Source organism: Accipiter gentilis, chromosome 15, assembly GCF_929443795.1.
Source record: "Accipiter gentilis chromosome 15, bAccGen1.1, whole genome shotgun sequence".
In the NCBI taxonomy this organism is placed as follows: Eukaryota; Metazoa; Chordata; class Aves; order Accipitriformes; family Accipitridae; genus Astur; species Astur gentilis.
Genome location: NC_064894.1, coordinates 30,642,101 through 30,668,850, shown reverse-complemented (window position 1 = coordinate 30,668,850; position 26,750 = coordinate 30,642,101). Strand labels below are relative to the sequence as shown.

The window sequence follows — 26,750 nt, the reverse complement described above, 5'->3', positions numbered from 1 at the left end:
TAGCCTGACCTGTGGGTCACTCTAGCTACTAATATAGTCAGAATGGTGCCAACGGGTTTGGTTTGTCCTCTGAGCGTGGAGATTTCCACCTCTGCTGTGTCAGAGAGAAGAACTAGAACAAGAATTTAAGTAAAATTGGACAGAGTTGTGGATATTCTTCCACTAGATGCACATTGTGGGTGTAAGTTGTGTCCTCTTCTGTCTGTGAAGCTATGAAATGATTCCTGCCCCCAGTAGCAAAGGCAACACCATCACTGTGAAAAACACATGCTTACATGATCTATTTTTCTGGGTTTTATTAACTCAACATTGTCTCCTACAAATACGATTTGTCATTCACCAGAAGATTTGAAATGTAGATTTAAGTTACACATAGGTATAAAAAGCATAAAACAGCACACACGGTACCACTGTTTAGACCAGAAAACATCGTGTTGTCCCACAGGTAAGAGTGCTATTCAAGCTCAGCTCTGTCGCCTTCTGCCTCAGGGATTCAGTCTTCAAAGCTGCAGATGCTTCTGCTTCTTTTCCCTCAGGTTGTGAAGCCCTGCTGGCTTTCCCCTGGTGTTTCTCACCTGCGTCTGGAGTGTGGACCTGGGAACCACAGGGCAATCCTGTCCTGGTCCACCAAAGGTTATAAAACCTTCGGTTCCTACTGGCTCTTCAGAAACGTTTTCCTCCTTCTCTTAAAATTTATGTACAATATATGAAGGGATACGATTTGCCTCTTTGATTTAGACATATCTCTTGCCTCATACTTAAACAATAGCTTGAAAAATATTTTACAAAGGAAAAGAACATTGTTCATCTGAATGTCATTCATTATTATATTGCTATATTTTATACCCTATTATTAATATATACAAAATTTCTTAATTGCCTTTTACAGACGCATGGAAGCATATAATATAACAGTTTTAAAGTATCCCATTTTTAGATTTTTTTTTTCTTGGCTCATGTCAATCTCTTTAATAAACTATGGTTGCTTGGAGAATATAGGAAGTATTTGGAATGTTGTTTAAAGTTTAATAATAACTGGTAGCATTGTCCATTTGCGGCCTGAACGGTTGGAACACCTGTCAGGGCGATCTGGTAGAGATAGCAGCATCATAAGACTTAAACAATCATGGAGGGCTGTTAATGTGCAGTGTCGACGGGTGCCAGGTTCTGTTCTTTATTTGGGGCTTTTCTTTTCTTCAGCTGTGTTTTGTTGCTGTTTTCCCTCTGTTCTCGGTTTTGTCTTCGGGCTGCTCGCCCTTTGCTTTCCTGTCTTGTCTCCTTGCTTTCGTCTTTGTTGGACTTTTTTCTTTTCTCCTCCCTATTTTTTTTCCCTGCAATAAAAATGATGGCACATTAGAAGATTTGCTCAGCCTATTGCAATTTCTGACTCCCTCGCTTTGCCATAGCCTGTAAAACCGGCCCTGGATTAGCACTTCCCATTAGAAGCTGGACACTAGTACTAGTGTTTACAAATGTCCAACTCTTCATCAAACTACTAAATTTGGCCACGGGACTAGCAGTCTGACTCTGAGCAAAGAGCCAAGAACTCCCTGGGGAGTCCCGTCCCAGTGCTTTAGAGCTGGTACAAATATCTCACACGCTCATAGCCTGTCTCCCACAGACAGGGGACGGCTCCATGTGCTCCACCAAAACACAATTGGTTGGGGGACATCTAGGACTGAAGCCAGGTAGCATTAACTATTGACTGGTCTAAACTGGGCTGGGACCCAGAGCATATGATGAGAGGAAATCAGCCATCATGTTACTCCCCTTCATTGCCAATGCTCAGCATCTACATCTTTTAAAAATCCCTCTCCCCTCCCTTAACCCCCACCACAGCCACATCCCAGGAGATTCTTGGTATTGCAACATGAATCCCATGACAAAGTCTCAGCTCCAGCACAGGTATGTGACCCTCTTCAGAATAAAAAGTGGTGTTCCAAGGCTCAAGTCAAGCTTTAGACCATCATTACAAAATTAGGTATTCAAGTACTTTATTGCTTTAAATACTTAGAAAGGTAAAACGTTGAGGATTTTGTTACTGCTACAGACCTCTCCAATAAAGCCTCCTGTCCCCTTAGGAACATTAAAACTTTGTGTATTGGCTGTGGAGATGATATCAGATAGTGCATTTATTCTTGGACATAAGGAAGAAATTCTTTACGCTGAGTGTGGTTTGGCACTGGAACTGGTTGTCCAGAGAAGTTGTGGATGTCCCATCCCTGGCAGTGTTCAAGGCCAGGTTGGATGGGGCTTTGAGCAACCTGGTCTAGTGGAAGGTGTCCCTGCCCATGGCAGGAGGGTTGGAACGAGATGATCTTTAAGGTCCCTTCCAACCCAAACCATTCTGTGATTCTATGGTTCTATTCCTTCTATTTGCTTTACAAACCAATGTAGGTATGACATTGCATCAAACTTGTATGTACGCACAAGCCTAAAACAGATGAGATTTGTTCTCTGTGGAACTGGTTCATCTACTGAGCTATACAGCTGAAATTCACCCGTGGTTAGATGAATCCCAGTGAAGTCTTCAAAAGCAACCTCACTTGAGATTTTCATCATACAATGTCATACTGACCTGTATGCCTCCTTACGTGGAGAAATTTCTGGACAAGTATTGAAAAGCATCTGCCCAAACTCTGTTTTATGCTATCCTGGTAATGATACTAACAAAAATAATCTATCCCTCTTTTTTACAGCAAAAATACTTCTTGCTTTTAAATAGCAACAGAGATAATCCAGGCTTTCCTACACTTATACTGGGGGAGTTAACACAAACCTGGCAATAGCTCTTGCTGTTGAGGGTGCTGAATGCAATGAATTGTGTCCATTCCAAGACTCAAAACCAGAGCTGGGAGTTTTTGGTGCCTCAGTGGGCTCTGTGGGAGTAGGTCACAGTGGGGGAGCAGGTGCAGGGGCAGCATCTTGGCTCTGAGAATTGATGACCATCCAAGGAGGAGTAGGTCAGATAAAGGAAGAGAGATTCAGAGGAGGTGAAGAGAAGGCAGAAAGCAAGGAGTAAGACTAAAATGTAAGGATATGCTGTATCCTCTTCTTGTTGTGTAGCTCTATGGGCTTATTTTACAGCTTCTCCATTCCTTACCATCACAGTCTGAGATCGCAGAGCAAGGGAAGTTTTAGATACGAGTGTTAAGTCAAGTAGGAGCAAACGTCTGCCTTTCTCATCTGTTGTTTCTGAAACATGCAGTAAAGCTTTAAATGTAAAACGGCACCTCAATTTTTAGGTAACCAGTCAGAGACTACCCCAATATATGCCTGCATACCTGCAGAATCTCTCTCTGAATTTGGCAATACCATCTAAGATGCCCACAGGAGACCTGCAGTGTGGGCTTGCGAGGCTCAGCAAGAGCTACCACCACTGGGAGAACTGGGAGAGCTCCATGCAAAAGCGAGCCTGCATCTTACCCCACTGTAATGCTGTCTCTGTACTAATGGATAAATGACAGTATGGAATTTCATTCCTGGGTTTGTAAATACAGTTGGCCCAAGATGAAATGTTATTTGAATGGAAACTGTCCAGACATTCAGTGTTTGACATTGTTCACTTGATGATTAGCCAAAATCCTTCAGCTGTGACTTTCTAGCCACAATTCTTTAAGTAAGTTGGAATGACATTTAATGGTTTCCCTTCTAGTCTTGGATCAAGATGTATGCATTTGTAAGTATGTCTGTGAAGATACTAATAATACACTATCTCTGTCTAGGTAGAGACTTATCTAGGCATGGCTTTGCTGTTTCTGTTTTAATCAGACTGGTGTCATTATAAGGGACAAAGAAAACTGATCTCTGGAAAGAACTTAAAACTCCATCCTAATTCTCTTCTGCTCTGAGGATAACTAGTTTGGAGTCTTCTGTGCAATTTTATACACGGTTTAATGTCATCATCTGCATGCTGGTGCCATTTGTGAAAGGAACGGACTGCCCTCTAGACCTGTGCTGTTCTGGTAATGCCATAGAGCATAGAAGGGTCATCTTTGTCCAGGCTGGTTGCTGAGCTCCTTTCACCACTGTTTTGGCGGTGGTTTTTATATGACAATATAATGCTACTTCCAGTCAGTCCTTGGTTCAGTTTAGACCCAAGGGAAGATTCTACCAGTAATTATCTGCTAGCATCTGGGGGTAGCTGGAGCCAAATTCTTGCATGCATCTCTCCCCGTTTGTATGCCTGCACTCTTCTTCCCAGAGTTTTGTTCCTGAATATTTTTTCTTCTTCTTACTACTTGCTGAAGCCCACTTCATAACAGCACATTGAGCTGGACACCAGAAGTTGTGGAAATTCATTGGAAATTTGGGCATTTGGCTATCTGTGAAATGCAAAGTGCAAAAATGACCTGGGCCATTACGTTTACAACTTCACCTCTGAACTACTTTGCATTTGAAGAAGAAGCAAGGCCAGCACTCAGACTGAAGCTCACCGAAGAAGTGAATGACGCGACGATGTAACTTAGGAGAAAACGCTCTCCTGAAATTGCCGTTTCCCTCGTGAAGAGTGGCGTTGTTAGAAAATCCTTCACGCGTTTGACGGTGTAACTTTTCACGCCTCTCTCTCTCTCGGTGTTTTTTTCACGGGACTGTACCGCACTCACACGCCGGTCTCCCCCCCAGCCCCAGCCCCAGCCCCGTCCCGGGAAGCGAGCGCCGGGGCCGGGGCGGCCGCCAGGGGGCGCCGCAGTGCCGCGGCAGGCGCGGGCGGGCGCGGGAGCCGGCGGGGGGAGCCCGGCGGGCGGAGGGTTTTTTTTTTTTTGGGGGGGGGGGGGGAGGCCGGCGGCCCCTCTGCCCTCGGGGGGGGAAGCAAACGGCTCCGCATGCGTGGAGGTTTCCTTCTTCTTAGGCTGGAGGTGGTTTTTCAGGAGTTAGCGAGGAGCGTTTCCTGTCCAATTCCCGTCCTCCGCGCTTCGTCTGCCGTTGCGCCTTCTCTCTGCGCTTTATGATAAACCTTTTTCTTTTTTTTGTATGCCAGGAAGGGGATAGGAAAAAAGGCAGCGTGTTGTGCCACAACATGGGAATATCGTTGTTTCCTGATGGGTTAGAGAATTCTCTTACAGTGGTGACTAACGCTACTAACGTTTATGCCCTCTTAACGGATTCAATAAAACCTTTCAAAATTAAAAAAAAAAAAAAAAAAAAAGAAAACAGAGGGTAAGTCTTTTTAAATAGGAGATAGTCAAACATTTTCCAAGAGAATGTTTTGCGCATGAAGATGTGGATTCATGAGATTCTAATAGTTCTGTGAAGTAATTATTTGGCATTAAAATAGCTTCTATTCCAGAACCAAAACTGTACAGCCCACTGTTCTGGAAGAATTAGTCTGTAGGCACTGTCCAGTGAATTTTTTTGTGGATAAGGGATACTTCACTGCTTCTAATAATAGCGATTTTGTATACTGAAGAAAGTCTACAGACATGCTATAATTTTGAGAAGTGCAGTAGTTCAAATTAAATGCAGACATGAAATTAATTTGGAGAACAGTATAATTACATGTCAAATCAGCTTAAACATGCTGAGTTCTTGTTAATCTAATTTATAGCCCCTGGTCAAAGAAATCCCTGCGTCAGTATTTATGCAATCCGTGTCTGAATACATCTTTAAGTATGCAAGCCAGAGTATTTCAGAGAAGTCTGCATTATCGCATCAGATGTGGTATTTCCACTAGACCTGTAGCTGTATTTTATGGAGTAAAGGCTTGAAGGGTTGGTGGTGACTTGGGAGAACTTGGTACTTAAGGGTACCATGTGAGAGAGAGTTACTTACTAAAAAAATCACAACTGACCTGGATTAACTACTGCAGGTTCCAGATTTCATCTACTTTAGGCATTGTCACTTAGTCCCACCCTATTATATGCAGCTGTAATTACTACAGGGAACTCAGAGCAGCGTATTTGTTCACTTGTCCCTTCTGTGGGCACTGAAACCCCAAACCACTGTAGGAAGGCATAAAACCTGACTCTGCAAACTGCTTCACTTTGGTGGGGGAGCTGTCACAGGGTAGGTCTCATGGAAAAACCCAGAGGGATGAGAATCTGGTGTCAAGCATTTGGGATGATCGTATTTCTTTTGGAGAGATCACTCCCACAGAGAAATTTACCCTGGGAGAGCAGAAGGGGTAAGAGGAGTCACCGAACAGCGCCTGGCGGGTTTGCAGCCACCGACGTAATTGGCCCCTATCTGGGAGGGTCCTGGCGCTTCTACTGTGCATGTCACCACGGACCACAAAATCCTCCCCACTACACTGTAGTAAGCTGAAGAGCTATAATAAAAGACCACAAGCCACAGCTGTAACGTGCCACAGTGTTCTTTGACACCCCTCACAGCCTCGGCTGACCTCTCAGCACTTTCCTAGCTCCTGGAGCACTGTCAGCACTGGTGCTCCAGTACCAGTGCCCCAATACCTCCGAAACCCATGAGGTACGGGGACAAAACTTGGGGGCTAAGTGCCACCACTCTGTGTCACCCTCCTTCCCACCTATCTACACCCTTCTCAGAGACTTTTTCAACTCAGTCTGTCACCCTTTCCTCATGATGCAACCTGGACAACAGCAGCATGAGTACTGGGTGAAGAGACCAGTAAGAGGAGCATGCCCCAGGCTCTAAACCCACTTACTACAGCACCATCTACAATACAGTTGTGTTATGTTATGCAAACAAGTAGATCACTCTCATTTTCCAGAAGAATGACACTTTTTTTTTCTGGAACACAGGCTGTAGCGTGTACTCACACTGCTTGCCAAGATAACAATCCTCCAAAACCCCAACTGCCCGGTGATGCAAAGGACATTCTCCTTTCATTCACAAGCCATTAGCGGCTGATTCATCTGGTATGTCTTTTGAAGTTTAAACAGCATAACTTTCTTATCAGCAATCATTGTTTTCCTAGTTAGAGTGGCCCTATTTTATAATCACTAGATTTTCAGGTGACCAGAGTGGCGAGGGTCAACAACTTCAGAATTACCTAGGTGCTACATGGCTCAGTGCATTTCCTGGCCTTACTTACTTGAAGATGCACCAACTGCTGAAGTGAATATGGGTAAAAATTTTAAAGGCCCTAAAGTCCAAAGGCATTCAAGGAGCAATTAATTTGGCCAAACCTAGGTTCTCCTGCTGTTGAGATGCCTGAGGACAGCCTGGCTGCCACATACCTGTCCAGATGGATACAGGTCTTAAGGTGTGTGTCATATCCACAGTCCTATATAGTGATCTTAGATAACCCAAGATACCTCAAATGATACCGACACTTACGGTTGAGCAACTGCATTAGGGGACTGAGTGACTAACTCGTACTTCTGTCCCCTATCTCCTATTGAAAATGGAAATACTTCTCTAGATGTTGACTCCAGGAGCCTGAAACCTACAGAAGTCTTGCTATGAGATATAGGATCCTTGAGCTTCATTTGCCTCTGAAAATATGATCTGGACTACTAGATTGCATTCGCTTGAAAAATGTTCTTATGTATGTTGTGTGTGCTAGCCTGTCCTGGCAAGAAGAGGACAAGGCTGAGGCAGGCACGTTAGGGGGAACGAGAAAGTTGTGTCTAAATACGAGAAGAGATCAGGCCTGTGCAACTGCCATTTGCGTAAAGCAGGCAGAGAGGAAAGAATGGAGGCTGAGCAGATCAGCTGTGTCGAGACAGGAGATGTCAGGCTCTGCTGCTGTAGCAGACAAAGAGCAAGTAGTATCCCATGAGGTGTATGGGAGGTAGGAAGGGATCATTCCTGCTTTGGGCTGCTTGGGAAATGACACTGCTATGCTCCTGAGCTCATAAGCAAGGCTTATGGAAAGACCCTGGCTTAACTGTCTTGTGATGACCTCTTTGCAATAGAAATGGGTTGGATCTGCCTTTCCTGTGCCATAGAAAAGACATTACCAGTTCCTGAAAATACAAGAATATCCTCCGGTCAAAGAAGCAGCCAGAGGAAGAGGATTTCTATAATGAGTTCTGTTTGCTGTTTGCGGAGACATTTACTGCTGTCTCTTCAAACCAGAGCCTGTGGGGATTTATTTTCTTTGCACTTGTCTGTTGGGACTAAGGGAATTTGTTAGCAGCCTTGTTTTAATCAGGACTAATGTTGTGCTAACAACAGCAATTTTATAATTACATAACAGTTTTCATCTTATAAGAACCCACAGCTTATAAACCCTGAACAGAGCTTCCAAAGACAGGAAAGTAATGGCTATTTAGCAGAGCAGAAAACCACTCCACATTGCTTAGGACGGGAAGTGATATACACCACGCTGGTATTTAGGAAAGTGACATTTTCTTGCCGAGCTCGCTTTGAGATTTTTAATGGTGGCTTCTGAATGGGATTTGATTTTGACAGCTCTCCTAAAAGTGGCAAAAAGGTAGATGAGTGTCTAAATCCACCTTATAAGCCTCTTTTAAGACGAATAGAATCAGATACCATACAAAGATTGGTGACAGTAGCAACTGGTACACCAAAACCCCTTACCCTGTTGTTCGAGCGTCAGGATATTGGCAGAAATCTATAATAGCTTGTTTTCCTTTTAGGCATCAATAATCCAAGCCCTCCCGTTAGCCTGGATTGAGGTCATAAATATAGTCCTTTTTAGAGACTTAGTTCAGCTGGTGCAGGCTTTTGAGCAAACCAGAAATGAAAATGTGATACTGCATTATGTCAGACCCGCATGTTTAGTCTGCCTCTCTAGAAATAATCAAGAAAAGTTATACATGATAAGAGACAGATGCTAGTGCCTCAGCAGACATTTGAACTCTTTCTAGTACAATAGTAAAAAGGAGAAAACACCCAAAGAAACTTGTTCCTTTAGTACTCAAATTTGTACTCGGAGTGCTCTGAAGGGAGGGATGAACAAGAAAAGATGTTTTCCTTGGCTTTACTTAAACCGAGAGCATTAATGTAACCTGCCAGTTCAGAAGATGCTGATATGACCCCAATGTGTGGATGCATCCATAAGAATGCCTTTTTCCCTAAGTGACTGTGGCTTGGATCTGGGCTACACCGATGACCGAGTACTGGTCCTGGAGGGGATTTGCTAGTGCCGACTCCAACGCTTGGGCCAGACCAGCAGTTCCTGCCCTGGTACTAGACACCAGGGCCAGGGAACCCGGGCGTCTTCCACCGTTTCATTTGCTGGGGTAGGTGCAGCTCTATGCTCCCTCTGGAGCCCCCTCCTTACATCTCCTTAAGTTTCCTGATGTGCCAGGAAGGTAAAGGAAGACGAGGAGTCAACAGGATGCACCTCTGGCCCTGCTCTGCACGGTTCACTTCTCCCCTCCACCCTAAGCATGGTTTGTTTGCATTCCCACCTGGGGTGACACCTGTGCTGACAGGTAGACGGGAGCCCCTGCACATCCCACAGGTAACCCAGGCCAGCCTGATGGATGGATCAGCCGGTCGGCTGTAGCAGGGGGATGGCAGCCCCTGATGGATCCACTCAGCAAAACCATCAGCCCAGAGCCAGGGTGCTATTACTTAAATTTGCCAGAAGCCCGATTCTGCCCTCTGTTGTACTTGCTCAAGCACTCAGAGGTCACCAGGGTTGGTCTCTGGTGTAAGTGAAGGGAGAACTTGCTTTCAAGGATACTTTTCAAAACAAGGTGTTGAAAAATGACTGTTTCTTTCTGTTCTGTGTCTCCAGTGTGTGTGTGTACTATTTCAGCTGGCCAAAACACTGATCCTCCCCTCTCTAGGTAGTGCCAGTATTTCCAAATACAATTTCATGCTGATTAAAATGACAGGTCAGGTTTCTAAATTTCATACAGATCAGGGACTCCAAAGGTCCCCTTTCAAAAAGGGGGACATGATATTTCACTTTGGCCATCTCCATATGTTTCTGAAGAGTTTTTCTCACCTACTGAGAGGATACCTGGCAGTTCACCAGGTAGAGAGCAACTTGTAGAGAAGGGAATTGGGATCACCAAGACTCTTGGGCTGCCTTTGAAAAAGGCTTGGGAAATTTTTATGCCAAAGTGATTCACAGCTTAGCCCTAGGAAGCTCGCAGAACTCAGGTGAGCAGGATGCTGTCAAAGGGATGTCAGGTTTTCAGGCTTTCGAGTCCTTGTCAGCCTGCCAGGTGGGTTGCCAAAGGCCAACCCGAAGGACAAGCTGGCACGATACTAGACAGAAGCGTAACACAAAGGCAAAGTTGTTTCAAAACCTGCCTACTCTCCACTGGGGCTTCATTGAAATCAGCAAGTTTCTGGGAAATGTGATGACTTTGGTAATCTGGTATTTTCCATTCCTTTGGAAAATTCAGCCCTATAAAATATTAAATAAAGATTTCTAAGTAGGGGTCATGAAGGACATGCATGAAAAAAACTTGAATGCAAATGTTTTAACACTGCCTGTAAGTTTTCAATTTAAAATGAATCACAGATAGAAATTGTCCATGTAAATTTTATCCAGTCTGTCTTGTCTTCTTTTTTTTTTCCCCCAAGAATGTGATAAGTTTATTCTTTTTAAATCCCTCTGGGAACAAACTGTGCATTTAGAGCTGTTTGTAGTAACACAGGCTTTGCACACTGAAGTGTGCAAAGCACCCGGCTTTATGAGTAGCTTGAATTGGAATGTGAAAAATGAGTATGCCATGTGACAGTGCATCACTGCAGCTCACTTGAATTAGTATACTTTATAAACTGACCACCACGGCATTCGGATCGGATATGAACGGGTTGCATGGCCCAAAGTTTAGAGGAGATGCAGCCTCCCATGTCAGAGGGCCATCAAGTGCTAAGGAAAGTCTGTAACCCCTTAGCCACCCCACTGGGAGATCTGCCCTGCATCCTACAATGGCAGTTCAGCAGAACTTGCTGTAGGCATGTTTTATTTTTCTGCTTGGTGCTTGGCTGGTGTCGTAAGAGTGCTACAGCAGTGCTGTTAAATTGGTGATGATCCTAGGCTTTACACTTGCAGGTGTGCCTGTGGGGTGTGCACAGCCCATATGGCAGGGCTGGTTACAGGAGCCGAATTGTAGGGCTGCAAAAAGGTTCTAGGGAACCCGAAGCAAAAGTTCAGCGAGTGATATTTTCTGTGCTACGATGCATTGCAAGAAGTCGGGACCTTCTCTAGCCTCTGAAAACTGGGACTGTGGGCACCAGCAGTGTCTCTTTCCAGCTGCCTCCTACCTCCAGATGAAGCAGCCCACTGTACACTAGTCAACTAATAGGTTCGTGCTTCTCTTTAAAACTAAGTAACTAATCACCTTCCTGCACACTCCAAGAACCTTTACCTTAGTCAAAAGGAGAAACTACTCACTATTTCTTCAGATCTGAGAGCCACCTGCTTTTGCTAGCAACTCCTTAGGCACTCTTTCAGAACATCTGAGACCAACCTTGTAGCCACTAAAACCAATAATATTTTGCAAGCGTCTGGAATGGCATGCTCAGAAACACTTTATAGACTGTCATACAGAAGTGTAGAAATCTCATGGGCAAGAAAACAACAAACAGTTGGTGCACACATACTGTAGTAAGATACTAAAAGGAGCAGGATGCTTTGTCCAAAGAATACAGACCAAATAGACCGTGACTCCAACCTCAACCAGAGACTCCAAGAAGTTACTTAAAATTGTTCGTGTACTTTTGAAAGTGTTACTTAAGATGTCTCTATGTCAGGAAAGTTAATTTATGTGCTCTGAAAGAGTTAGTTGCTTTCAGTTAGAAAATAGAGATTCCATCAACCTTAAACATACAGTATTCAGAGGGATTCACAGAGACTCTTCCATCTCCATATTGCATCTTCCACTGTGTCACATTTAAACTTAAGACATTTATCCATCATAGCTTTAGTTTAATTTAAGACTACTGGAGAAAAAAATCCAGCAACATAAAATATGCTGTGGCTGGGAATGTGATCCTTTGTCACAGTGACGAACCTTTTTTTTCTTTATAATACAGTCTTCATATGACTTCCTTAGGTTCCGCAACTGTAAAATGGAGATAAGAGTTCCTTAATTTTGGTAAGTGCTTTGGGATCTGTGGATAAAACCCACTACTCCTGCAAATCAGAGCCACTGAAGTGGACAGAGAGTCCTCCTTACTTCAGTTAATGTTTTGAAGGTCCAAACATCATGCTTCAATCAAATACAGAGCTCAGGATCCTTCTTTACAGAGTACCGTTTCCTTGCTCATGCTTAAATGTAGCAGGGGCTGGATCACCCACTGGCGTTCCCTCCCACCACCCACATCCGTACAAGAAATACAGTCACTTCTTCTGGATTTAAACTAAATCCTTCTGGTTTAGCAATGCACATTTCTACTTAAGCAATAAACATCTGTCGTCTGCCATTCATTAATATTAATTATAAATGGTCACTAGCTCATGGGATCCAAGTCCACCAGCTGAGATTTTTCCAACTTTGACCTTGTTAGGGTTTGTATAAAAAGTGTTCAGAAGGGTCCTTCGAAGCTCGAAGCCAACAAGAAGTGCAGTTTGCAGAGTACAGCATTTAGATTATGCACTTAGAACAAGGGCCGTCAGAAGGGGTGATGGGGAGCAGGGGAGGGAGGGAAGGAGGGAATACAGAGCCTGAAACAGCGTTCCTTTAAATGTGTAAGAGTTTTAGACCTTTCTGCAGACTAATGACAGGGAGAGGCATTGTCCACAATGAAACTGGCCCATCCATTAAACATTACTGTAAATGAAAGGTTGCATGAATTAAAGGTTGTTCATCTCATGTTTCAGGAATGTAGCTGTGTTTCATGTCCGAAGCCTGTTTTCCTTTTAAATGGAGTTCTTCAGATGACAAATGAGAGAGAGAATTTCAGAAAGCAAATGGGCAGAAGTAAATACACACTTAGGAACAAAGCAGAGACATAACTGTAGCTGTAAATCTTTATACTGGGGCTACTGTTTGCCATAGATATTGGGGAGGATTAGATTAGATTTGAGAAATTTCATTACTGGGTCATTTTGCTTGTAAACCAAAAAAACAATAGAAAAATCCCTGCAGTTAATTGTTAAATTCTAGCTTACTATCACCTGTGTATGCTTTGCTCATGGACTGCTGGTTAATTCTTTTGCTACTATTTTGGATTTCAAGGAACTAAAAAAAGAAAATGTAGGAAATGCTTTTCCTGAATTCTGTGTGGCCACTGCATCTTTAAATGATAAATATTGGGGGGGGGCGGTTCTCCCCTTTAATTTCTTGCTGCTGCAAAATTGCTTCAACAAATATTACTGAAAAATAATATTTGTTTGCATCAGTCCTTAAAATTAGCTTATTTTTTTTCAGGCCTAAGCATACAGCATTATACTCCTCATGGGCCACATCTTCATCTGCTCTTAAAATACTCATAGCTTCATTGGCAGAGACGTGCTAGCTTACATCTCTGGTGAATTAGTGTAACAAGTTCACTGAAATTTTCTGTAAGAAAATCCAGCCCTATACTCTTCCTATAACAATGATTCAAAGCTGCCGAATGCAAAGAGGAACATGAACAGATATCTCAGCAATGCAAATGACTAAACTGGACAAAATGAAAGTTGGTTTTAGTTCTTTGACTCAGGCCCAAATAAAAGTCTGAGCTTGGTAGAGACAGCAGGAGGCCTTATACTGATGTCAATGGACAGAGATACTTGGATTTGTGCTCTGTAAATGTGCAGCATGCTCACTCTCTCTGTGGAAGTCTTACAGAAAGAAATAGGCAATAAAAGATTTTGTGGAAATTTTGTAGCAATTTTAGAAATGCTTATTAAAGCATTATATAGTCCCTTACTAGGCTATGAAGTTGCACTACTATACTTAGACTGTCTCTGATGGATGTTTGTCTAACCTCCTTAAAAATCTTCCATTTCAGAGATTCCCACAACCTCTCTCCTGATCTTTACAATCCCTGATAATAACAGTGGATGTTACCATCTCATTGGGACTGTTCTGAAGCTCCTTTGGACCTTTACAAAGGAAAGTTATGGCAGCGAGCGTTTTCTTTTTCAAAGTTAGGATGTTGGAAGAGAGCTGGGAGGTGGCAGTCTAAGCAGACCAAAGGCTACATCAGGTGTCAGAGCTGGCAGGGAGAGTGAGCTGAGAAGAGACGACCAGGCTGGAGATGCAGAGACCTGGGTGGGGAAAAGCAAACATAGCTGCCTGGGTGGGGAAGAACAGGCAAATATCCAGAAAGATGAGGAGAAACAGCAGCCCCAAAGAGCTCCTTTGTTTTCACTTTGTTACAAAGGACTGCTGAAAAATCCCTTCGTTACGGCTAGGTCCAAAGTACTCTGAAGTCAGTGGGATTTCAGTGGGTCTTGGATCAGGCCCTTTAAAAGAAGGGCAGCTGTAACACAGTGATGACTGAGTGCCATTGCTGTCCACGGCTGGCAGTGTTATAACAGCATTGCTATACATGGAAGTGTTCCGCAGCCCAGGATTTAGCTGATTAAACAGCGCTGCGTGTGTCACCATTAGACTTGAAACATCCACTGCCTGATTTACTCTGTAGCTCACATACCCCAAATATTTTGCATTCTTGGACTAAATTTGATAGATGTGCCAGCAAACTTGCATTTGTTCTTCTTTCCAGGGCACACAGGCCAACATATTGAGGGGTTTAGGTCTCCAGGTGGCAAGGGCTGGGTGAGCCCTGCTGTCAGCAGCCGCTTCCCTTCACTTCGTGGCAATATTGCCCAAAGGTGAGGAAACAGCTTGCCGTGGTCTTCTGGAGAGTCAAGAGAAAGAAGTTGTCAAGATACCTTGCTGTGGCACACAGCCTGGAAGAGGCTCATTTCCTTTTCCAGCCGTGATAAAGGTGTCCCTCCCTCAGAAAGAGGTCCTTAAAGCACTAGAAGTTAGGGCAAGGACTTCGGAAGCATCAACTGCGAGGAGCGATAGAAAGACCGGTGTGGAGAGAAATATGGGTACGTGAGGATGTGCAGGCAGAGCAAGGAATTGATGTGGGGTTAAGAGAGAACAATACTCTGCTCTTTCGCACGTGGTCCCTTCCCTGCGCCGAGGGGGGAGAGGAGCCACGGTTTCCTATGTGCTTCTCCCTGAAACTCGACAATGTGAAGTTGCTGAAGGTGAAGGTGCCGCGGAGAAGTCAAGTACAGCTGTACCAGGGAAGAAGGCCAGAGACCAGGCAGACTCCTGCTTGACTGCAGAGCGTAACTGGTAGTTTGTTTTAGGACTCTGACCCTGCAAGAGCCATCCCTCTTCCCCAGTCAAATCCGTGACGGAGGGGATAGCCCCAGCTAATTCAGATGCAAGCCAGAAGGTGGCCCTTGGCCTCGGCCAAGGAGCGGAGCTTTGCCTGCTTTTCTTCAGCAGCATAGACATAGCTGCGGATCTTGCCTTCTAAAGCTGGAGCTGCTCCTCTCAATCCAAAACACGTTTATTCAAGAGGGAAGATTTTAGGCAGGTGCTGGGAATTTGGTGCTGGATGAATACCTGATAGGCACTTTGGCAGGGGAAGGAAGAGGGGTTTGTGAAAGGTTTGTATTCCCTCCTGTTTTTCCTACAGAGCTCGGGTATCTAAAAGATAGTCAGCCAGCCAATTCTGGAGCACAAGAAAACATCAGAAGGGAAGATCAGAATGAGAAAAAGAACTGACTTCTATCCCTTATTTGGTTTAGTGATCTGAGGAGAACAGCTCTCACAGCCTTCACATTTTTATAGAAGAATGCAATCATTTTTTTTTCTGATTCACTTCCCTTATGAGAGCAATTGACCACATGCTTCTTTCTCAGCCTTGACACCATTCCTGTTAATATGAGGTTGATGCTGTGTACCAGCAGTGTGTCCGGCACATTTTTTTCTAGCATGCTCCAGAGGACCTCAGGGCAGCTGAGCAACCTCCCCTCTGCTCCCAGACCAGGGAGGACATGGAAGGCGGTAAGAGAGGAGCTGGCAGCAGGAGAGGAGAACATCTGAGGAGCACAGAGACAGTGTCAGCCCAGCACCCTGCAAGGCTAAAACCAAATTTTGATACCTGAGGGTCTGACAGGTTGGTGTATAGCCACAGCCATTTTCAGCCTGGCTGTTCATTGAGATGCATATTATTCAGAGAATACAACCTTGGCATGGTACACATGCACACGGTGTGTGCATTCGTGTATAGTACCACATTACCTGCCTGCGTGGTTGATAGGTGTCTGTCAGAACTGGGAGGTATGATGAGAATTTAATGTTCACACTAACACAAACAAATGTACTTGTAGCAAAATGCAATATTACTATTAATTACTTCAGATTTTAAGGTCTCAGTTTGCAGGTAGCAACCTAATAAGACTCTCAGAACTGCCTGTGATTAAATTTTGAAAATGCTATGATTAAAGTTTAAAAATGGCTTTTTCAAACCTTTTCAGCCCTTGAACTGTACAGCCAGTACACCCTCTACTATTAGCTATTTTGGATTCAAAAATCGCTCCGACTCATATCAGTCCTATTTTTCCCCTCTTAACGCTTCTCACCCAGATCTCTTTTCTAGATTGTGCCCCTGACCCTGTGCTGTCCGTGCCCTGCCTCGCTCAAGGTATTCCTGGGACGCCATTTCAATTCGTGTTCCAACTAGTGGATTCCCAGTCTCAACAGCCTTATTCTTGGGGGCTGGAAATGTGTTAAAGTTAAAGAGTCAAAACCCCTGCAAGGAAAGGAAATGAGAGGTCCTCTTGGCAGCAACAAACAGAAAATAAACAACCAAACTCTTCACAAGACAGATTCCTCAATTATAGTAACTCAGGCTCACAAAGGCCAGAGTTATGACCCATTGGTGTATGCAGTATGTAAACACAGGGATGCAGTAATTAGCTTTGTGTTCATTTTGAGGCTTCAGAAGTCCTGTGACCTGCCACGGAGTAAGGTCATTAACCATAACCACACTAGTGACCTTCACACAGGACACCCCATGTCTCACAGTTATACGAGCGAACTGTGCACTGTGATGTCTCCCTGGCTCACATGCTCTAGCCCTCTTGTTTTAAATGCCACTGAGCTATACGTGCGGGAGAGGATGTGACTTTTGGGATGAACTGTGATTGGAATATCTTACTTTCCCATGTAGCAATGCTTAGGACTTAAATGTGATTAAGTAAAAACACTCTACCAAAAATACCCAGATTTTCCCCCAATTCCCTTTTTTTTTTTTTTTTTTTTTTTTAAATCAGAACAATTTGTTTAAAAATAATACACTCAGGAATTATCGGACTGGTGTGGGCCTCCATTGCCCTAGGAAGAGACTTATCTTTGGTGTGTGGAGTGTGTAGGGACAGACTATTCATAGCTTGTTCTGTAAAGGGTAATTCACCTTTGAACAAGCAGGTGTACAGCCATTACTAGATGCTTACCAACAAACACAATAAAACACTGCTCTAACCTTGATTTTGCCAACACTAAATGAAATTAGTATTGGGAATGAATATTTTTCAATTCTACTTTTTGTTTTACTGACTCATGAATCCCCTGAAACATGCTATCTTGCTTACAGACTTAGCCTGGGTGAACCTTGGTTTAGATTTTGCAGTGTTGCAAAGTCATTTCCGTGCAGATGGAGAAAATGCACCCTTTAATTTAAAAGTTAGCAGGTAAAAGTCCAGATCACTCATACTAGGCTGTCCTTAACAGTCATTGGAAAGAAACAGGCACTTTCAGGAGGCAAATTATTTTGCCCTTCTTAAAATCCATCTTACAGTGTCATGCATCCCCCTCCCCAGGTGCAGTTTTAACCCCTCCATTAACACGACCTTGCTTTGACAAAACCAGCTAATTTTTAGCTGTCCAGCTTATGTGCAGTGAATCCCGTCATGCTCTTGCCAGGCCTATGGAGGCTCAGTGGAGTCCCAGTTTGTCACTCCTTGTCTGAATTCTCAGATAGCAGAGCCCTCTCCGTGAAAATCGCATCCACGTCAAATTCAGATTGTCCAGTGTGACAACAGAGCTCAACAAAATGCACAAGGAACTGTTCCAGAGGCCTGGCAGTCCAGAGTTTTGGGGGAAAAATAGGTATTACCATATGAATAAACACATTGATGTGGCACATATCTATGCACGTCTTAAGTGGCTACATAGGAGTTTCTGTGGGTTGTGAAGATCAGGAAACCCTGATTTTCTGTGCCGTGATTCAAAATGTATACAAAGAAGTGTTGAAACTCCCACTGATTTAAAATAGTTTCCTTCACTACTGTACTCCCATGTACCTTTTAAAATGTAATGCAACTTACACATCTTTTAATTTAGTAGGGGCTCTCTTCTTTTTCTTTCTCTGTTTTGCCTGGGACAGCTTAGCTGACTGTTATTGAAATTAGTGCACCTCAAATGGAGATCAATTGCAGAAACTTTTCTTTGTGAGAAGGACTAAAGGGACAGCTTAGTTCAGACTCCAGAGCCCTCTGTGCTCCGTTGTTACATGGATCCATATGGCATCAGAGCATGTGCATTAGAGTGGTAACTCAATGAGATTAAGTTAAGTGAGTGAAATTAGTTTATTGCCTAATATTTTAAGTTTGTTAGTATTAAGTTACATTGTGTTCAGCTAAAGTAAATTCTTGATTAATGGCTTGAGATTTTTAGCTGAGTGGTGGGTTTGGAAATCTGATGGGTACCTGATAGGATTCCTTCCTTACACCATAGCCAACAGAAGACATTTTCAGCCATGATCTAATTAATATGTTTGAAGCATTATGCAGACATATAGCAATAAAGGGGGGAGGAATTAGTTCAAAGAAACAGCAGAGATGACCTGAGTCTCAGTTGTCTCAGCTATTCAAATCAAACCTGTTTTTTTTATATTCACATGTAGACAGTGCAGGATAGAAGCATTTCTTTTACTTTATTTCCCCAAAATATATACACTTCCTCATTAAAACTGCTCAACAACAAATCCCGTTCCCTCGGTTCCCTTCTGTTCACCAGTCTGCATCTGGAATTCAGCTGCTCATCAAAAAGTCACTGCTTTCTGTCTTATTCTTGTACACTAAAAAGAAATCACAGCATAATGTCTGAATTCCCCTTACAGCACAAACCATTAACTGACAAGCTACCTTGCCTCCAGGGGCTTGCAGTCTTGTGAATTTTGACTACAATTGCCCCTCTTCCTTTCATAACGGTATCCTGCTTTCAGACTCTACAAGGTGCCAATTTCTACACTCCACAGTGATAAAGAAATATGCTGTTCTACATTCATCCCACCGTGTCTTCATGTCTAATGCTTGAATTTTTGCCTGTCAGGAACAGGAACTTTCTTTGGTCTGTGTTTGCACGGAACTGGATGCAGTTAACATTAGTTCTCTCCTTTGAACATCTAAATGCCACCAGCATGCAAATGAATCGATATATGAACAAGCAACAACTGAAATGTATTATTTATTTGTTTACAACAATACAGCTGTGTAACCAATGTAGCCAATCTATTGGCATGCATAATACCCAGCTTTCTAAGATGTCTTCCTTCTTCCTAACTATGCACTTCATGTTTTGGTGAGCTTTTTTAGTCTCTTCAAACTGATCAGAACATGTTCTCTGAAAGCACTTAAAACTGTCTGCTCTCTGGGGGGTTTAGTTGGGTCTCAACAGAAAGTCATATGGTGAATGTTCTCTTCTTGGCAGAATTGCTCATGCATGAAAACAGGCAATTCCTTCCCCACAAATGCTTTTGTATGCAATTCTGATATTTGTCTTTTGGCCAGTAAAAGTCAATCATCTCACAGATTTGCAGATAGCAGTCCAAAGCGACTTGTGTTTAGCCAGAGCACATTTATTAAGGCAGAGAAATAATATTGATGGATAATGTGCAGTGTTTGAAGAGCTCTGCAAGTTATGCTTTTCCAGTACATGTATTTGCCATTTGCCAATAAAGGACATGGCTACAGGAGACAAGTGACTCTCAACATATGTCTGTCAGTGAAAGGTAGGAGCCAACAAGATGTTAAGTGTGGGAAGATAATAGTAACAGTGCACTGCACTGGGGGAGCAAGACAAAAAGTGTGAGGGAAGGAAAGGAAGAAGAAGAAACTGGAACTTAAAATCATGTAGCCATGCATACTAAAAAGAATTCACCACCATGGGACTAAAAGAGGAGAATTATGACATAAATTACAGTGAGGTTTGGATGGGATTGAACCTATAAAAGGAGCCTGTATGTAAAACACATGAAAATTACCACCTCAGAACACACTAGGATCAACTAATTTAGTGCTAAAATGAGTAAAAAGAACATTTTAGATTAGTCAGGCTATTTGTATCCTCATTATTCCCATTTGTTTGCATTCATCCTGAAAATATTAGCACCTTCTCTCAGTAAAACTTCATTTTATAGCCAGTGAGGGGAAAAAAAGTTGTAATAGATCCCACCAGCTCTAATGACACACCAGCAGATGGAAACAAAAAAAAACCCCAGCCTTTTTCATCCATTTTATCTTGTTTTATGTAGCCGTTCCAGAAACATGTCCTTGCTTCTGTGCGATAGCAGAGACTTAACTGACTAACATCCTGTCTCTGACCTCAACTTCTTGAGCAAAGTCGTTGAGGCATCTGTGACGAGCATACCCCGTCATCATGTGGTCTTTGCCCTAACTCCCTCGGCCACAGACATCTATTCAACATGGAATCAGCAGAGGCTGACCAAGCTAACTCTCTCTCCATGGCCATGGAGAAAAGATTAGCAGCACTGTTGGTAACTGCTGGGTCTGCTGCTAGACTTCAAATGCCAGTACTGTGAAGGCTAAACTCCAAGGCAATGCCTGAGAGGCAGTGGGGAGTCGTACAATACAGAAGAGCATTTTCAATATTTCTTAACAGTAAATACAAACTTATTTACTTTCCCTTCCCTTTCCCAAAGTGTTTTTTGTTGTTTCCTCCTTCTGCATGCACTGACTGGATGTAGCTAGGCATAAGAACAGAACCTGGCTTAGTTCCTCATGCAATTATTCTGTTGTTCAAACAGGAACAGAAATTTCTCTCTGTTTAATAAGGGACAGTGGCAGCAGGGAAGATAAGTTGCCTGGAGATTAAGTGGGAAAGCTTCATCTCCCCATTCCAGTAGGAACAGAAGGAAAACTTTTAGCTTATTTCCCAGTTTCCTGGCTTGTCACCATAATCCATGCCTTAAAGCTATCTTAACCTAATGTTTTATGTATGAATTTCCTCAGTTTTATTAAGAATTATCTTTTCTAAAAAATTTTAAATCCATTTCCCTGGGAAGGTGTATGAAAGTGAATAGGACAATTTTTGGTATACTGAGGAGTATATAGTGGCAGATTTCAGAACACTAAAAAAAAAAAGACTCACAGACATAGACATACAAATCCCAAGGGCACAGGTAGAGTTCGAACATAGGTTCCATCTGCCTGCGTTGGTTTTGAAGGAATTGTCTACCGAGTGTAAAACAGGCTAGAATATAATCTGTGACATGCTCAAAAGGAGGAAAAACCCCACCTTTATGCACATTGCAGAAAAAAAAAAAAGGAAGAAAAAGATTCATGATTGTGAACAAATTTTGTGGTGTGCAGTATTTTTCAAGTATGGTTTGGCTCAGATCCCATAAAATAAGAATTGACAGTAAAATACGTGAGTAGTTTCTTCTAAAGTACTTACTACACAGGAGTGGCAGGCATTTCTCAAAGAGAAATGTCTTGTCCAATCTGAAGAGACTGCCAAATAGCCATAAGCAAAAACACAACATCATTATCACCTCAGAAAAAAATAGCTTCACGGTTCCAAAACTGCAGTTCAGCCCTATATTTTCAGCTCTGGCAAAATAAGCTTTGGTACAAAACAAACCCAAGGACTCTTCCCCAAGTTACAGTGGGCTAATGAGAGGCTGTGCTTCAAGTTGTGGCACTCTGCAGGAGCAGAAGCAACCATGGACATTTTGGACGTAGATAAGGGAATCTGGAAATAGCTTGCCTTGGCTGCTCCCCTGAGGCAGATACACCTCTCTACCTCTTAAAGGCATTGCCTGACACAAGGAGGAGGAGGAGGTGACATCTACCCCACGGGTTCCCATAAATCAGTAGATCTAACCAGTTCTTGGGTGAGGGGGAAGCACCTGTAGCTATCTGGCTCATAAGATCCTCTTTCTAATGTTATTTCCTTTCTCATGGGAACCAGCCAACCTTCAAAAAGGATTGCAAGCTCCAAACCCCTTTAATGTTTCTATAAGTAATCTGCAGCAACCCTAGCGATCATTTAACAAGGAAACGGTAGGTTACTACTTGGTACCAGCAGCTCATGCTGGCTCACAGATGTTTACACGGAGGGGCAGCTGCTCCACATGTTCCACTCATCCTCAAAAGGGATGAAACCTTGCTTTTGAGTTGGGAGGGAAGGGGGAAATAGAAGGGATGGGGAAATGGGAAGGATGGGGAAAATGGGAGGGATGGGGAAAAGGAAATATTCCATCGACGCTCCTGTGCCCACCAGAGTAACTGCACTGGGGGCAGAGGAAGTAACTTCCCTGCTGCAAGACGGGCAGAAAAGGGAACAATGGAACAACAATCTTTACTGGGTGGAATTGGTATAAATTATTATTTCACAGACTTCTTAAGCATCTCGCATTCTTAACATGTGGGATGTCCTTCACTAGGTGCTGTGATGGGGAATAAGTCCAACAAGCTGGCTCGCATGGAGGGGTGGTTCTGCTGGCACTCTTGCTTATTGGGTGAAACCAAGCAGAGTTTCCCTTGGCTGCCACGCAGTGTTGTGGCCTTTCTCCCACACTGGGACTCCATGAGCCAGATACAGATGGCAGGATCAGGCCACGTTGTTCAGCCAGAGCTAGTAGAAAGAGTTCAGGGTGGGAGAGAGGCCACAGTGCTGCAATTGCAAGAATTATGGTCTTACCTGTAGGGAAGCACAAAATAGGAGTTGGTTTGGAGGAATCCCATGGCTGAACCATGAGACTTGGCTGCCTGATACCCAACAAACAACTCCCATCATGACATGTTTTACAATGGATCTTTTTGTTCTGATGTCCACATGCAACCCCTCATCTTGGCAGCTCTTTCAGCAGAACTGAGAGAGATGTGCCTTCCCATCCAGCCCACCCTGTCCTCTCTAGATCACACAAAGCACATTTTTTGAGCAGCGTTAGGACTTTATTTACTCCAGGCAAGGGCACAGTTGTCTCCAGCCCAAAGAACACCACATCAATGGGAGCTTTGGTGAAGCCTGCAATCGAGGTCTGGGAATTCAGATGCAAGTTATTAAACAAGCACAATACCAATCTCATATTATGATGATGATAACATGGTACCTTTTCCTTCCTTCTGACATCTCTTTCTCTGTACAATACATTTTCTGCTCTCGCTTGTAGCTGGGCAAGGATTGCCCCTTGCTGACGGATGCTGTACGATCTCTCTGACCCTTACTTCATTTCCTCTTTTGAAACCACATGTTTTTCCTTTCTTTGTGCAAGGGCTCCATGGACTCCACTCACTAGCTTCACAGTGCACTGCAACAAACATAGGACAAGCTGAGCCTGGCCAATATCTTTTTGTATACACAATGCATATGGTACATTAATTTCATTCTGCGTCAGCCAAAAGGTGGCAAAATTAATGCAATTAATCAGGATTTGCAGCAGTGAATTGACAGAAATTGGACTGCTGAGGATATACCGCACAAAAAATGTCAAATAATTACGTCAGTTACTGTTTTGTACTCGCTCTTTCATAATTCCATTCCTGAAATTGGGCAACAACAACACAATTGGTCTCAATGGAATCAGTTACTGGGGCTTGTTCTGAGGTTGCTTTGGTTTTCTGGAGGTATAAATCCTTGTAGCTTCAGTGGAATTAAACTTTGGTCATCCCTGTGTGAAAGGAGAGTGAAGTCATTGGGTCAAGCTGCTGCAGCTGCTCTCAAAGGTATTGAATTTGGAAATCAATAGAGTGATAAAGGACCAACTAATATCAAAAGGCATTATATTAACAATCAAGTATCTTCAGTGATCTGCTGCTTAGTTTTCAGCTTAAATAGTGAAAGAGCCATCATCTGTAGCATATACAAGCTGTAAGCAGGCAAAGCAGAGGAGAATTTGGGTTGGAGGGGCAGGGGGGTGCAAGCTTTTCAGAACAGTGCAGGTTACGGTTTCTAAACCATGGTGATCTGAATGCGCATCCTGTAGTATTGGGAACTCAAAAGGTGTGCAGCTGGACACCTGTCCAAACAGTGTATACAAAAATGGGAGTAACCTTGGAAGCTTGACAACGTGCTCTTAATAACTATCCTCCTTTGGTGCCATCTCCTCAGTATCCTTCTCTTGATAAAAAATAGTAAACATTTATATTTACTTTATGTTCACATGTGTGCTTAAGACTATAAACTACCGCTGAAGGAGGAAAGACTTCCAGCCATTCTATAAGGAGGAATTTGTAGGTCAACATTTTTCCAGCTCCAGAATTTACTTCCAAATTTTTCAAAACCTAAAAATGTAACTGATCTCAGGCAATCTCTGAGCCTTCCTCCAGTGAATCGTCATGTGGGTCGTTTTGTTTTTCATATTACACTGGAGCCCTCCTGTTAAAATAATTGGCCTTCACGTGCATAAAAAGGTTCTGTTTTTCCTCCGTAGCTTTAAATGGCTTTTCCTAGTTGAGACTGACTCATTGTTAAAGCAGCTAAGTCTACAGCACTTGGAAACAGCCATCAAGAAACAAAAACGACTCCTTGAATTTCTTTCAAAGATGAAAGTCTTTGCTTGAAAATAAAACCATAAAAACCATCACTACCACCTGAACTAATATACATTTGAGAAGGAAAATGCCAAACTACTGTACACTATTTTTGTTCCTGTGTTACTTCCCCTCCAAAACACATGATGCCAAGGAGAGCTATGTGCATGATACTGTGGGGGAGGAGATTTCCATCATGGCCAGGCTGTGCCTAAGTGCTCCCTGGTTGCTGGTGGCTGAAGAGGTTACGGCTTCCACTGCAGTTCACAGCCCTCAGCCACCACAATTAACAGCCAGCGGACTAAAATAAGCTGAACCTTGCCGCAGCTTCAGCGTGCCCATGGCAGGGGATGTCAACTGCAGCAGCCCGGAGGCAAATATATCACTGGTTCTGCTTTCAGCTGGAGGGATGGCAGAGGGATGGAGCAGACAGTTAGGTGTGGTGACCTCCAAAATCGCCCCAGCTTGAATAATTGGAGCTTATGAGTCAGAGGCTGGAGAGATACAAAAGCAGGTCTCTTCTCTGCAGCCAGTGAGTCACAGGACCAGTGTTGCCAATCTCACTCCTTCAGTGACAGTGCCACGCTCTTTGCTGTTTTATTTTAATCCTCAGTTTCTGGAGTCAGGTGATTAAGCACATGTACCATTTGGGGTTTTTGAGGATTGGGGGGGGCTTGGTGGTTTTTTTCCTTAGTGTTTTAGTTTCTAGCCTTCACCTTTGTGAAGGTAAGGTTCAAAATGCTGACACACACATGCTTTGAAGGCTCAGGTAGTACAAAGGAGCTAAAGCAAAGCAGTTAGTATTTTAATCTTTCAACTACATGTAGGGTCTGGCTCAGGATTTTTGAACCTTTGATGTTAGCTGTGCTGCGTAACACCGTAACAGAGCAAGTAAGAGACGGATGTCATTCTACCTCAGGGCAGACCAAACAGGCCGTATTTCCCGAGGCAGAATTGCCCTTAGCATCAAGGCTCTGTTTGTGGGGCACAACCGAGCTTGTGCCTCTTATGAAATGGCAGACTTGGGAAATACCTTGACTTTGTTGTGCTGGGGAATACATTTTGTGATGCAGAACATTTCCATGTTAAGTTGCACTTCCCTCATGGTGTAACCGATCTTACAACTCATTCTCTCCTTAGATCCCCCATCCCCTGTGAGAAAACCGGGCAGGACACAGGGGGACCGGACTTACCGATGCTAGTGCACTCCATCGTGTGATTGTTGGCTTCCAGCCCATCAGGGCACTTTTCAAGGCACTTTCCACTGTATAAGTAAAACCCACTTTTACACTTTGTGCAGAAGTTTCTGGTGAAGCAGGTATCACAGTCAGCTTTACATTCTGAAATGCAAACAGTAAACAATGTTGTCGCTCTTTGCCACAAAACGCCCTGGGCTCTTTCACAAATACCAGTATCACACAATTCTAGCAATGTTAAACAATCTTCAAAGGAAGCAAATTATATTTAGATCTTCGTGGCCTGTACACACAGTAAGGCCAGCCACAAGTGACCTTGGCATGAGTGAGGATTTAATAGGGATGGCCTGACGCTGAATGGCCTCACACTGCTTGTCTTGCAGACCTATGCAAACAGAAGACAGAGCACAGCACAACAGAATAACAATATACTGCTTCTGCCCTACACTGACACAGCATAGGTACTAATTAACCCCAAAGGGCACAGGTACTGGGCCAGTTCCACACTATCTATCTCCATTCATCCAGGAGAAATAAAAATATGCCAGAATCTAGAATCTGCTTAAGGCTGTTTTGCATCAAGATCTTTTTCTTTTTTTAAATGACTCCCTGATGTTCAATCAGAGGTCCTGTAGTATTTCACGAATTCTCTACATGACTACCCAAATTGGCATTAGTGGTATATTTCCCAGTTTTGAGATATTTTTAAATGAAATACATAAAAACTTGTGTATGGCACAGACCATGTCTGATATGTAAGGCCACACACTGCTAAAAAGTGAGAAAATACTTTACAGTGTCAAGTTACTCTGTAGGACTTTACTCTGGGGTCCATTCATTAAATAACTTTTATTACCAGGTAGAAACTGGGAGAGTTGCTTGGCCGTCGCTCTTATGTTTTTATATCACCTGCGGGATCAAAAACAGTGAATTCAACAACAAAAAGAGGAGTGGGGAGG

The 26,750-nt window shown here is 43.3% G+C and overlaps 1 protein-coding gene across 1 annotated transcript in view; it reads right to left on the bottom strand.

Moving 5' to 3' along the window:
* Nucleotides 1–293: 293 nt before the first annotated feature.
* The window catches only part of RSPO3 (R-spondin 3), a 62,398-nt gene continuing 35,941 nt past the window's right edge, over nt 294–26,750 (bottom strand). Inside the window, exons 3-5 of the mRNA XM_049818148.1 lie at nt 25,789–25,935; nt 23,176–23,373; nt 294–1,331 (exon numbers count right to left, since the gene is read on the bottom strand). Coding sequence (XP_049674105.1) covers nt 1,138–1,331; nt 23,176–23,373; nt 25,789–25,935 — 539 coding nt within the window. The 3' untranslated portion in view covers nt 294–1,137. The remainder of the gene's footprint in view (nt 1,332–23,175; nt 23,374–25,788; nt 25,936–26,750) is intronic.